Source organism: Cajanus cajan, chromosome 2, assembly GCF_000230855.2.
Source record: "Cajanus cajan strain Asha chromosome 2, NIPB_CcT2T_4, whole genome shotgun sequence".
NCBI classification, from domain to species: domain Eukaryota; kingdom Viridiplantae; phylum Streptophyta; class Magnoliopsida; order Fabales; family Fabaceae; genus Cajanus; species Cajanus cajan.
Genome location: NC_138518.1, coordinates 60,551,217 through 60,566,692, shown reverse-complemented (window position 1 = coordinate 60,566,692; position 15,476 = coordinate 60,551,217). Strand labels below are relative to the sequence as shown.

The following is a 15,476-nucleotide window of genomic DNA, read 5'->3' as shown; positions in this document are numbered from 1 at the left end:
TTATGTTTTGTAATCATATAAAAATATGTTTATGTATTTAAGTGTTTCCGCATAATGTTTAAATGTTTTAAAAACACTTCAAAATCTAAGAAACCTAAGTCTAGTCATGGAAATACTCTCAAGGGTGTTACAAATCTTGATTTTCAAGTCAATCCAGCATTGCTTAGTTTGTTGAGCCAAGACCAATTTGCTGGGGGCAATTTGGAGGATCCAAATGCTCACATCTCTAAATTTTTGGAGATAAGTGAAACAGTGAAGTTCCAAGATGTCCCTGAAGAAGCTGTCAAGATGAGACTTTTCCCTCTTACTCTAAAAGATGATGCGAAGGAGTGGTATCAAACCCAACCCAAGAAAGTCTTTACCTCTTGGGAGATAATGATTGAACGGTTCATAGACCATTTCTTTCCACATTCTCTTTATTTCCATGGGAGAAATCAAATCATCAATTTTATGCAAAAGGAGGGAGAGGACCTATTTGATACATGGGAAAGGTATAAATGTCTTCTTAAGAAATGTCCTCATGGGTTTGATGAATTTGAGCAAGTACATTATTTTCTTATTGGATTAAGGAGCCAAACTAGGATGATCCTTGATGCCTCAGCTGGGGGCAACATGAAATCGAAGACTGCTAAAGAAGCTGTGAATATCATAGAGAACATGGCTTCTAATGAATATAGCTTTAAATATGACAAAGGCCCAAGTTCTAGAAGGGGGACCCTAGAGCTTGATACAAAAAGTGCTTCACAAGAACAACATAAACTCGTTACAAATCAATCGATTCCTCTCACTATACAATTAAGGCCCATGCAAAAAATAGGTCAATAGTCACAATCAACATCAGGTCAAGCAATGCAAGACTTATGTTTTGTAGTTAGTGGGGGACCTCATGTTAATGGAAATTATGATTTTAAAGAAAACTCCCCTGAGAATGTTAACTAAGTCCAAAATGATGACCAGTCTAGTACAAGACCCTATTAGTAGCAACAAAGTGAAAAAAAAAAAAAAAAAACCTCTATGGATGATATCTTGAAGCGATTCATGCAGACAAATACTACCTCCTTTAAGAATCAAGATGCCTCTATCAAAAACTTGGAGAATCAAATGATCAAATTGCTACACATGTAGTTAAGCTCTTTAGTAAAGGCTTCACAAGCAACACAACGAACAACCTAAAGGAGCATTATAACGTTGACACTCAAAGGAGCCATAAAACCAATGATTTTGCAGGTATAAAGTTTGAAATTAGAGATACGGATGTCTTTAAAGAACAACCTCGAGACAAAGAAGAAGAAGAAGAAACTAAGAAAGAAAAAGTAAAAGACTCTATAAATATATATAAGACTAAAATTGGTGGATGAAAAGCTCGTGCTCATAAAAAGTAAAGAACAACTTTTGGAAGGAGACAATTCATAGAAGGTTCCTTCCTAGACCATAATTCCATATCCTCTCAAGAAGAAGAAGTATAAGGATTAAGTAATTACAAGATTTGTAGATATTTTTAATAGGCTTCAAATTAATATTCCTTTTGTATAAAACCTTGAGCAAATATCCACAAATGCTTGCTTCATGAAGGACATCCTCACTATTAAAAGAGAGAAAAAAAGAGACATAGATGTTGAAACTGTGTATTTTAATGACGTTAGTGAGGCATGTTTATATAGGTTTATATCAATGAATTGGAGATATTTTGTTTCCCTTAAATAAGATATTTTGTGCCTAATTACTTTATTACAATATGATACTCTATATTTCCATTAAGTTATGGCCTATAAATCATATACACCTAACTTGTTATATATAAAGCTAATTCACGGACCCCTCAGATTTATTATGAACATTTTACAACTGATCACTAAAGTTGATAAAGGTAGTTGTAATTTCTCTAGACTCAATCTTCTCCTTGGTGAAGTGGAAATCGACCTCGATATATTTGGTCCTCTCATGAAATACTGAATTTGATGCAATATGCAAGGTAGCTTGATTATCACATTTTACTATCATTTGTGTATATTCTTCAAATTTTAGTTTCTATGAGCAATAGTTTCAATCATATAAGCTCACACGATTCTAAATCCTTGGCCTTGTATTTTGTCTCTACACTAGATCATATTGTAACATTATGCTCTTTACTCTTTCAAGATATTAGGTTCCTTCAACTAACACATAATACCTATGACTTAATCCTATCACTAGGAGAACCAAACTAGTTAACATGTAAAACTAGTTAAGCATGTCCTCTATCTTTATAGATGAGCATTTTCCTTGAGCGCCCTTAATGTATTTTAATATTCTATTTATTACACCCCAATGATCCTAGTGGAGAGAATTTAAGAATTGACTTACTACACTTACTACAAAGGCAATGTTTGGATGAGTAACAATTAGATAATGTAGTTTTTCAACCAACCTTATGTGTTTTCCAAGATCTAATAAAGGCTCCCCTAATTAGGTAGTCTTTTGACATTAGGATCCATGAGAGTATCTAATAACCTAGAATTTATTAGGCCAATTTCTTCTAGGATATCAAGTATGTATTTCCTCTTAGATATTACTAGTCCTTCTTTGGATTTAGAAACTTTAATACCTAAAAATTTTGAAGCTTACCAAGGTCTTTTGTTTAGAATTGTCTAGGAAAAGTCTGACATAAGCTCTAATATGATCTCATCGGGGTAGGAGTAGGTGCAAAATCATTATGTTGATACGTCTAAAGAGGTTGTATATAGTTGCGGTCACCTCATAGGGTACTTTTTGGTATGCAAGAAAGTTATCCAATTATAGAAGGAAGAGTTATCAAAGAAGGTTCAATAGTAGTGTCATTGGACCATACTTTGGAACGAGGGATAAACTCAAACTATACGACAAACTTAAAAAATAAGACATTTATCAAAATAAAATAATGTTAAAAATTGGAGAAAAATAATGATAACTTTTCTATGACCAATGATAACAAGGAAGATACATTTGATAGCCACAAGAGAAAAGTTTATCAAATCTAGGCTATAGATTGTGAGCAAAACATTTGGAGCCAAAAACAAATGGATAAACTCAAACTAGTGTCATTAGGTCATACTTTAGGATAAGGGATAAACTCAAACTAAGGGACAAACTTAAAAAATGAGACATCTACCAAAATATAATAACACTGAAGATTGGAGAAAAATAATGATAACCTTTTTATAACCAATAATAACTAAGGAAGACACATTTGACAACTACAGGCGAAAAATTTATCGAATTCAAGCAAGTGATTGTGAACAAAATATGTGAAGCCAAAAAATCGGGGAGAAAGTGTATGGAGTTGTGTATGAGGAAAAAGGATAGACTAAAGAACTTGATTAAATAGGATAGAGTAACATGCAACCAATGAGATAAAAGGTTTGTGAGAACATCATCCCCTAAAAACATAATGGAACATTTTCATGGAGTAGGAGAGTTCTGGGATTTCAACAAGATGATGATTTTTGTGTTCAAAAGGAGTATAGGTATCCAATCATTGGACCATTAAACAACTGAGCAGAAATTATTATCTTCAAGTCTCGATAAATCTCATAAAAAATATTATGTGTCCTTAGTATAAAGAGATTGAATTGTTGTCCAAACTCACTTATATATTTGGTCAGAAAATTTGTTTGATGCTTGGGTGGAGAGTAAACTTGATTAATTACATTGAATATCTAAATATGCACTCAATTTATTAAAATCAAAAAATATTTTGATTAGTTTTTCATATATCATTTTTTTAATCATTTTTATAATTAAACCAACATAAATTAATTTCTGTTTTTTTAATTTATATCTCTAAAAGGTTAAAAAAAATGATCTTACAATTACTTAATAAGATTTTTTTTTTATTTGTAGCAATAGGCCAAAGATGATCATCATGCTTTATTTGAATATTCCATAGTATAATAAGCTTTCTTATTCTGAAGAGACATTTTCTTCATTGACCTGATCTTTGTTTAGTTATCTATCGGTCCAATTTAACATGTTGTAAGAAATTAACTACATTATTCACCGTACGACAAGAGTAACTACGCTGAAAATGGGTCTCAATAACAACACCCCATCCTCATAAAAAAAAAAATTACTCTTTATTTTTATAATTTTTAAACTTTAACTTTTAATTTTTATTGATAAAATATTTTATTTTAATCTTTATAAATGTCTTTTACTTTTTTAGTTCATATAGTTTTGTAAACTTTATTTTTTTAGTTTTATAATAATAGGTAATAAAAATTAAAAAAACAAAATTAATATACAAACTAAAATAAAACATCTTTAACTATAATACTTAAAAATAAAAAATTAACTAATTATAAAAATTAAAATTAATTAAATAAAAATAAATAAAAAAGAAACTCTTACACCGGTAAGAAAAAAGTAAAAAATGAAGATTTTAACAATTTGTCAGCACTGAGAGTCATACAATCTGATTGCAATTTGCTTTCTACTTCAATATCCTAATGACGAATGTTCTTCCATGCGGCATCATATCCAATATGCAAAAGAAAGGGTGGCAAATCCAATAACTTAAAACAATTTTCTTCAAAATTATCTCATTCAATAACTTATGCTATATATATACATGAACATGTATCTACAAAAAAACTCATTTCCCATATAGCTCTACGGTTTTAAAGATCAACTATGTTCTTCTTAACCTTTCTATAGTCTAAAGTTTTTGCTGCTTCTTACCCTTTGGTTACCACTATCTAATTTTGCCTCTAAAGCTTCAAGGGATGATGATGTGACTCAATCCCCAACAGCATGTATGAATTGTTCCAAATGTGAATTAATACCCTTGTCAATAACCCTTTACCACCACCATCACCATCTTCTCCTCTTTCTGGTTACTTTATATATGGAACACCTCCACCACCACAAGAGAAAGACCACACCAAGTGCCCTCCTGCTGCAGGTGCTAAGTGCCGCGCGCACCCCTCCAACAGCACCTAATATTTTGCCTCCTCCAAACCCTTACACTCTTGTGCCTTATGGTGAAGGACAACAAATGCTTCTGCCACTTCTAGTTCCACTCATTATGCTTTTTTCTTCCTTTATTATTCTCTTCTGAATTTGGTTGGTGTTCATTTATATATCATGGTTTTTTTTAATCAATAGAGAGATTATAATAACAGTAACAAAATTCGAATCTTGCTATCTCAATCTTATTACTACCCAAGATACGAATATGAAACTTGTGCATGTTATCACAAATATTTTACTACCACGTAAGGTTCGAATCTGAAGTTTGTGCATGCTATCTCAATCATACTAATTCTTTTATCATAATTGTCAAGTCTGGGATAAGTAATTAATGAGCACTTTAAATTGGATAAACAATATCATATCAGGTTTGTCAATTATGATTAACGTTTGTAGCAGTTCCAGATTTCAGTAAAGAGTTTTGTGGTGGAAGGCTCTTACTCTATCAAGTTTAATAACCATCAATTCCCATAACACTTAATTTTTCCCTTAAAATTGGGATATAAGTATTGAGATTCATTTAACACATGAAAATATTTAACCTTTTATCATTACTACTATCTATCAACTACAAAACATGTTAACATTTGGAGTTTTCATATTTGCCTTTACGAAAATTCTAAAGCAATCAAGGGAGGGGGGAGATTGTCCTATAGCTAACGACCAAAATGGCTTTTGATCCTTACACAACGACAAATGTGTGAGGGCAAAACTTTTTTCTCTATGTATGTGGATCCGGTGAGTAGGGGAGTAGTTTGTGCTTCTGGGGGAAAGGGTAAGAAACAACACCATGATTGTCCAGAACTAAACCACCGAATGCAATTAATGTTGGACTGGACCACCTGTTTCTCAAGAAAAATAATGATGTCATGCCGAAGTAACCTAAGGTGGAGCTTACTCCAAGTGGTAAAAATACTTTTGACATGGTTTTTCATGTCAAAACATAAACAAATAAGGGCATGTTTAATTCACGTCACTTTTATTATTATTTTTTACGTAGATCACTTAAGTTAATAATTTGTTACTTTTGTATCAGTTTCGATGAATAATTAGTTACTGTTATAGTAATTTGGATATAATTTTTACTTAAATGTGAATTTGAATTCACTTTTCTTTTATCATTTTTACTTAAACATGATCATGTATGTGAAACTTATAAACATGCACCAATTCTGGCTTTCACGTTATTCTTTACAAGAATTGACGTGATTTTACTGATTTAAAGGGGTGTCCAAACATGCAACGGAAATTAACCTCTAAGTTATAAATTTCACATCATTACACGATCGATTATATCTTCATAAGGATTAACAAGACATGCACTTTATTAAAAATGCATCAGAAACTACTCTAAATTGACTAATTGACATTTACAATTAATAATTATAAACAAATATTGAGATTGCATTGTGGAGCCAATGCCAGTGGCAGTGATAGCAGCAGCACACTGTACTCTGGTAAAAAAGCAAAGGAATAATTCACGTTGTACTCACTGTGTGGCTGCGTGATTTGTACTGCAAAATGCAAAGCCACTTTCATTTTATACAGTAGTAGTTTTCATGTGATGTGAAAACAAGCGTGAATCTTCCATGTGGGACTTGCAAAAGGAGTAAAGCGCAAGACACGAGTAACTTCTCATTTTTGGCCACCACACTCACTATACAGCAACTTTATTGACTGGTTTGGAAATTGAATGTTTTCACCGTAGGATATTTTTGTATCATAAACAGTTTTCTGTTTATTTTGAAATTACCACTAATAACTGTGCATGAACACAACACAGCACTAAAGACACATTTTCACAAAAGTAAGGTGTTTAGCTCCCTTTCTGATTTTTATTTTAGCTTTTGTTGTTTATAGTGATTATATTTACCATTACAAATTGTATAAACACCCATAAAATGGTCATGAATAAATACACGAACCGTTGAATTTATGAACGACTAGAGTGTTTCAATTTTTTGGTAGAGAAATTGCAGCACAAGGATTCAATTTTCGGCAGAATATATTACATAGCAGAGGATTCAATTTCCTACTCTGATGAGAAAACTTGATAGCGATTGAAATTCCTTAGCCAATGCGTGACTTTTAAATTCTGACTTTAGCTGCCTTTGAAAACTAGCTTCTAAAATTTGTAGTCAGAACAAAATCAAGACAACTGAGATTGGAAAAAACCAGTGACCAAAAGTAAAATATACACTTAGAATATTTAAATATAAAATAGGCTTAAATGAAGTTGTTTTTATTTAGTTGCGGTAAAAATCATTACTTTTATTTTTACAATATTCATCGGCATGTAGAAATTCTTTTGGGTGTACCAAAATATATGAATATATACATCGTCAAATATTTTGGTCCTCGTAAACTTTTTTCGGCATCATAAATTTATTCTTACAATGCACAGTTATATATTTTGGTACTCAATTAAATGAAGGATATATTGGAAATAATAATATTAAATAGAAAAATTAGTTAAATTGATTTATACTTAGACATATTATTTATGAGATTTTTTTTACTAATTAGTTAAGTCAGAAAAAGATATAAACCAAAATTATGTTACTTCAAATCAATTTTAACAATGATCAATTTTATAAAATCACATTGATAAATGACTAATACCCAAACACACTCAATTCTTATCAAAAACACACAATAACCCTATAAAATATAACAATTGTTAATAATGAACTTTTTAAAATAAAAAAAATGAAAACAACTTCGTCTGCAGTTAATAAACTAATAAGATATCCCCTGAATTTGGTCATTATTAGTTACTAATAAAGCTTATACAAATGCCTCGTATTCTCGCTTAACTGGAAGAAAATTGGGGGAAAAAATTGATGAATTGGAAATTTGAAGACAAGCCAAGACAACCAATTTAAATCAGGCACCAAACATAAAACCAAAAAGCCAGGATCACCCTTTGTCCTTGTGGACAACACTACAGAACACATAAATTGTAATAAGTGTCCAACTCCTGAACAAAACAAACCCAACCATATACAGTAGTGAATTTAAGCCTACAAAACACAACTATATAAAGTAGTGAATTTAAGCCCACAAAGTTAGGTGTCGGCATCACTCTTTGATTCGGTCAATTCATACATAACCCCAATCAAATCATAATAATAATAAAAAATACAAATGCGCTTTTAACGGTAGCAAAGTAAACAATAATTGTAGGATTAAGATCGTCTACTGTTCCAAACTTGCTCATCATCTTATTAGATAATAAAAGCTTAATTAGTAATTTGTCCATGTAATTTTATGAACTTTGTTTTTACAAAAATATTTTATTTTAATTTTTATACAATTATTTTCTTTTCTTTTTGTCCCTGCTATTATTAAATTTTACCTTTTAATTATTTCTGTATAAATAGAGTCTACAGAGTCTAAAAGTTTAATTATATCTATACAAATAGTCTACAGAGTAAAAGGGACAAATATAACATATGTATAAAGATTAAAATAAAATGTTTTAATTACAATGACTACAAAATAAAATTCATGAAGTCAGAAGGTGAAAAGCGTAATTATATCAACAATAACTTTATCTTTTAAATTTAAATTTTTTATAGTGAGATTCAGAACAGGCATACACGGTAAAATCCCATTTCACAAACACAACAAACTTGCATCACAAATCTTGTTCGAGCCAGACAATAAAAATGTGGATAGTTTCTCAAACAGAAATTCAAATCTTTCTTGGTTAACCAAAGAAGACGATGATAAACATTGAACATCTACATTATCATCAGAACTCTCCAATAAACATTCAACATCTACATTATACCATGAATAAAACCACTAACCATACTCATTGGATAAAATTAAATAAAAGTTTACATTATAACATTCACAACCATGTATGAATTCCCGCTCTCTCACCACCAAAAATTACAACAGCATCAAATACAATAATAAAAATAATAATAAACTAAAAAAAGTAAAATACACACCAAAGAAAAAAAGGAATATCACTTCGAATCCCCTTATTTCCTAACTTCCAAAAAAGAAGAAAAAAGAACCTAAAAACTCATCTTTTAAAAACAACTTAAAAACACAAAGATAACGCCAAAGCCAAAGGCAAAGGCAAAGGCAACACAACACTAACATACCTGCGGACGGCGCTGTTGCTATCGTCGGCGGTGTCATCGGCGGAATCCCCGGGCGAGTCGGCCGGAGCGTCGGAGTCATCCGCCGGTGCATCAGCAGCCGGAGTCTTCTTCTTGCCCTTCTTCTTGGGCGGCGAGGGAGCGTCGGCGGCGGCAGGCTCAGGCGCGGGGGACGGCGCGGGGGACTCAGCCTTAAACAACTCCTTAGGCTGAAGCACCTTGTTAATGGCGAAAACGGCGAGAGGCTGTTCGTCGAAGAGCGTGTCGGTGATTTTGGCAGTGGAGAGCCTGGTTTTGAGCGTGACCTGTTCGCCGTCGTTTTGAACGGTGAAGTCGAAGTTGTTAGCGCCGTCGGTGGCGAGAGTGTTCTGAAGGCCGTTGTTGGATTTGAGAGTGGCGAGGGATTGGTAGACGGGAACGCCGTGAAACTCGAGAAGCTGGACTTTGGCGGAGGCGGTTAGGTTTTTGAATTTTGGGAGAAACGACTTGAAAGCGTCGTCGAGGGGGCAGAAAACGGTTAGGCCTCCGTCGAGGGTGTCGGTGAAGGTGCCAAGCGCGTCTTTGGAAGCGGAAAGCGTGTCAGCGAAGACTTTGCATCCGTGTTTCGACATAATGCCTGTGAGGTTTTGTCTGCTGGGCGCGGGCGCAGGGGCTTCCGCTGCGGCCGAGGGGAGGATGCCGCTGATCTCGATTACCGATATATTGTACGGGATTTCCTCCACGGATTTCACGAACGTCGCGGAGAGCGTGCCGTCGTTGTTCTCCGCTCCGAACCCCACCTTCCCGCCGTGGAGGTCCGTGATGTTGACGAAGCCGGCGGACCCCGGGGCGGAGCCGGTGGCCTGGTACATGGTGGCGGCCAGCGCGGTGCCGTTCGTGATCTGGTGCAGCTTCTTGGCGCCGAAGTAGTCGAGGAGGACGTGGAGGGAGAGGATGTTCTTCACGGTGTAGATCGAGGGGTGCTTCGATAGGAGATCCTCCATGGCGGCGTTGTCCACGGCGCACACCGTGATTGTGGTCCTGCTGTTCACCTCCGGCGCCAGGTGCGTCAGCGTCAGGTACCTGTTGAAGGTGGAGAACTCCGGGTGCTTTGCCAGGATGTGCGTGATGTTGTGCGCCTCCGAGACAAAGAGGCAGAGGAGGAAGAGCGCCGCCGCGAGAGCCGCCGTGGGAGCCTGCATTGTGGAAATCAGAGGGAGATCTGGCGGCGGCCGCTGAGAGTGAAGAGTGAAGAGTGAAGGAAGGGAGACACGCAGACAGCGTGGTAATAATAAGAAAGGCAAAGGGAATGGGCCTTGGAGTTTCAGATTATTACGGTTTCTGCCATCAACCCACAATTCTTACCAAGCTATATGTTAATTATTTATTTAATCAAATCAATAATTTTAAAAAATTTAATTAATTATTGATATAAATAATTAACTCATAATATATTACGAGTAACACATAATTTCAAATTTAATAATTAACTACAAAATAATAATTGTTGCATTTATTCAATAAAAAGTAATTTATTTTATAAAATATAATTATTAATAAAATATAATTTAAAAATATTAATTTCTCACCTAATTTTATTTTATTAATTACATTCTCTTCTGAGATTAAGTTTCCGCGTCGAACCTGAAGCAAGAAACAACAGGTAATGTGCTGACAATTTTATTTTATTTTTTCCCGTTTTATACGCAATTTCTTACATGTCACCGCGAAACCTAACAGCGTGCTGCAACACTACAAAATTATGACTACTTGCCTGTTGCCTCCGCCTTGTTTAACGACTAAGGTTTTATCACAATTTAAGAAATCTAATTAATGATGCCTAAAAAGAACGAAATCTAATTCATTTCTTCCAAAAAAATTAATTAATGTTTTAGGATTTATTAAAAATAGTATATAATTTCTTTATATATTTTTTTTTATCTTTTATGTTAAGTTTAGTAACTATGAAAAAAGAGACTCTCGGTTCTTTTTTATGTATTCATATAAAAAAGTAAAATAAAAAATAAAGATAATGAATGTTAAATAATAATATAGTTTTCTTTTTCTTTTTGTATACATAATAATGAGTAGTTATAATTTATAAAGTAAAATAGACTAAAAATATGTACAATAAAATAATTTTTTATTATATGCATAGACATAAATGTATAAATTAATTTTCATATTTTTTTATTATTGTATATGAGAAAAAAAATATGCTATTTTAAATATAAATAAATTTTAAATAATTTTATTATTATATTTAATAAAGCAATCTTAAGATATTTGATTATATTTTTTTATGTTTTTGTTTTTATATCAAATTTTAATGAAGAATAATTTATAAAATAAAATAGAAGTAATTAATAAAATTAAAAAATGTTAGTTAACTTTCTTAAATAGTAAAAGACACTATTTACGTACAATATCATTGTTTTATAATCATAAACTTTCTCTTAATTGGAAGATTGAAAAATTAATTTCACTTGCTAAAACTAAATAAAATAAATAAAAGGAATAACAATAATTTATGACATGATCATCTTTTATGTAATATATAGTGAAATTTTCTAATTCATAAAATAAATGAATAAAACTCAAATATATATTATGGGAATATTAGTTAAGACGATAGCTTTAAATCATATAATAAAATTTTTATTAAGATACATTTTATTTCGGTATGGATGATTATTTCTAGAAAATTTAGTGATTATCCATATTCAAAACATGTATAGATCGTAATCTAACCGTTAACACTTGATCACTCGACCTTATTCACCGATCCTTTAAAATCATATTTATGAGCCCAAGATGATCTTAAGATTTGTCTTCGTACATGATTAATTATCGACGTAACGGGAATTTAGCCTATGCATTTATGACGGGCATAAAATTATCCTATAGGTAATTACCTACGTATGAAATTACTTTGTTTCAAATTACTTCCATATCATGACATATATTTATTAATAAAATTATCTATTAATTATATCATATATTGTTGTTAGATTTTTTTTTATTATTTAAATTTATTAAAATTTATAAAATCAGGAATTACTTGTTCAATATATCAATAATTAATAATTTGTTTAAATTAGTGTATTAAAGAGGTTGCATGGAGAGAAATGAGTGAGCGTGCGTTGGCGTTGGCGTTGGCGTGAATGGTGGCTGGCCACGGATGGGAGGTTCTAGAAGATTCGGGGTTGGAGAAAAGGAAGAAGCCGTTGGGAGCATGTCACGTGAGTTCAGCTGTTGTTTCTTGTTTCTCTGGAGAAAGAATAACATTAGGCATTACTTAGTTACCTGTTTTAAGTATTGTTCTTCATCAATATTTTAACATGTGGATAATATACATAAAAATAATATTTTAAACAATTAAAATTTATAATGAATAAATATCTTTAAATTTTGAAATATGTTTTTAGTTTATAAAGCATAATTTAAATTATAACAGGATTATTTTAATTATTAAAATTTCTTGAAAATATTAAATTTAAATTTAGAAATCAGGTTAAAAATGGTAGATTAAAGTGAATAAATAATTTAAAGATCAAATATATAAATAATAATTTAATATGGTTAAGTTTTTGTTAATTAACTGTGTGTATATAATTAATATGTGAAGTGCATATTCACGAAAAAAAAAATGTGAAATACATAGTTAAAAGTGTTATAGCATGAAACATCCTCAGAAAAGAAATATGAAATTGAATATTAATCATTTCTGATTAAGAAAAATAAATGTCTATTTTAATAGTTAAACTATTTTTTTAGAGTATACCAAAAAAAAAAACTTTAAGTTTCTACAGTTATCTCTATTTTAAATTTCAGTTCCTATGTGAGAAAACCAGAAGTTATATGTATATATGCCTAAGTTTTGTCTATCTCCCTTATACTAGATAATACTTTCTGGTGGTATATCTACGAAAACTTTCTAGCAGTGATAAACCACTGCTAACGAAACTATGAATGACTAAAACTGTATTTTTTTTTTCATATACGTATGATATTTAAAATGGAGATAATTATAAAGATTACTTGAATAACTTTTTCTTTTTTTATTTTATAATATAAAAACATATTATAACATAGATAAAATCTAACACATTATTTGAAATCATGAAATGCATAAAAGAAAAATAAAAGAATAAAAGAGGAGAGGGAAAGAACTATTTTTTTTAAGGTAACTTCATTTTTTGTTATACGAATGAAACTTGTACAATATACTTTTAATTGTTGTATTGTATTTATAAATGAAAATATATCCTTAAATAAAGTTTTATCCTTGAATTTTATGAATTAAAAAAATAATAGTTGGAGGAGAGATCCTAAAATCACCAACTAAATTCACAGACATAGATTAGTTTTCATGTAATTAGTTTAGATATTTTTTACTAGTAATATAATTAAAAAAAAATGACACTTAAAAAAGAAATTGAAATAATAAGATTAAACATTGTTGTGTAATATTTTCATAATATTATTATAACTATTTGTTGCTGGTTAGCTTTTATAGTAAATGTTTGAAGTTTATTATGCTACTAGCTATATTTATTTAACTATGATAAGTTACTAAATATTTAAACTACTAATATAAGGGTTGAATTTTTCTTGTTGTTGTAATTTTTTATAGATATAAAAAATTATTAAATAGTCATTATTAAATTATCATAAATAATATTTGAATCCTTCCATCTATAACCTTTAATGAATATAAATTTCACGATGCATAAAGAAATATAAATTTGATGGAAATGAGGTATTTATACGATACAACGTAGACCATATGACAAGCACGGAATCGCATAATCACTCGCTGTAAAGTGGAAAGTGAGAACTTTGTGCGGCTTTCGTAAAGTGAAAACGATCAAGTACGGGCACTCCTAGTTTACGGTGTAATCATGGCCGTCAAGTGGTGCCACGTGGATCGCTGACCAACTAAGCCAGGTGAATGTGTAGTTGAATATCAGCCGTTGATGATTGGAGGGCAGTGATTGTAAATAAAGTGATGAAAGAGGGTGTTGAAGACTCAAAGTAGAGAATAGTGAGTGGTGGTGGTGGTACGAATTAAGGTTGTTGGGGGTGTTTTTAGACCAGGCTGGTTTGAACTGTGCAGGGGACGCCACGTGGACGGTGGATGAAGGGGAGCATGTGACGTTTACTAAAACATGCACCACCGACAATTTTCTTTCCTATTATTATTTGTGTTTGTTTCCTTTCACGGTTTTGGTTTTGGTTGGAAGCGTGGGTTCATGGTTGTGTTTACTCGAGGGATTCCCTTGTTCTTTCTTCTTCATGGTAATTTCAAAGTATTGGTTAAGAGAGAAAAGAAGAAACCTTGTGTAACCCCAAGTATGTAGTTCAGTGATAGGGGTTGATCCACACTTAAGTAAGGTCAAGAATTCGAATCCTGTCTTGTCTATGCAACCGCGTTAAATCTTGGGTGTCTTAAGAATGATGAGCACAGTTACACATGAGATAACAGTAATATGATAATCGAACCATTTAAGATGGTGGTCAAATTATTTGTGGCAGCACTAATCAAGCTCAAGTTTAATAATAACTTCATTGTTTTCTATTCCTGCTTCGTCTTCTGCCTTTAAATAATGTTAGAGTCCTACAAAGGTCAATAACAATGAAGTTAGTGTACTAAAATTTAAAATATTGCACAAACAATTTTAAGCCACCGACTTTGTGAATTAAGTGAAATCAAATTATTTTGATTTAGACAATAGTTTGTCTTCAATGTGCTGCATATTCGATGAGAAAATTTTACTTTTTATAATGATCATGTTAGGTCAAACATAGTTGCCTGCTATAAAATAAAATTACTTATAATATATATCATAAAAAAAATAAAAAATAAAAAACTCGAAAGGAAGAGACAATCACAAGTGAGATATCATTGCCTATTGTCTTTGGCATTTAGATCTAGTCAGAAGGCAAGTTCCTTTTCTCCATTCATCAACATTCCTTTACAAAAAGTATTGCTTTGATTCTGCTTAACTAAAAATAATATTTCGAACATATTGTAATTAATTACAAGCTAATTGGGATTTTGTCGATTACTTTACTAGGGATATTCAACTCTTAGCGTAATTATACTATACTTAGTACTTTATAATTTCGATCAACTAACCTAATGTTTTATTATTTTTTTTCTTTTTGCAAAAGGATCATGCATGTTTCGCGTACTATGTAATATAATCTTATTAAATTATCACTGGTCACTAGTCTATTTTGATATTGATAGGTGGATTTGGGCAAGTATACGTAGATTTGGTATTTAAAACATGTCATATCCATGACTTTTTTGTTGTTCTGCAAATGGTAGGGACACAACAAACGTGATTTTCTAGTTGTTAAATAAACTTTCACCGAAAATATTGA

The 15,476-nt window shown here is 31.7% G+C and overlaps 1 protein-coding gene across 1 annotated transcript; it reads right to left on the bottom strand.

Annotated features, from left to right (window-relative positions):
- Window positions 1-8,784: 8,784 nt before the first annotated feature.
- On the bottom strand, window positions 8,785-10,359 carry FLA1 (FASCICLIN-like arabinogalactan 1). The gene has a single exon (XM_020377246.3). The coding sequence runs from the start codon at window positions 10,283-10,285 to the stop codon at window positions 9,044-9,046; it is 1,242 nt and encodes a 413-aa protein (XP_020232835.1). The 5' UTR covers window positions 10,286-10,359; the 3' UTR covers window positions 8,785-9,043.
- Between the last annotated feature and the right edge of the window lie 5,117 nt (window positions 10,360-15,476).

Excerpts from the sequence above, each read along its gene's own strand:
- FLA1 (XM_020377246.3), bottom strand. The coding sequence starts at position 10,285 with ATGCAGGCTCCCACGGCGGCTCTCGCGGCGGCGCTCTTCCTCCTCTGC.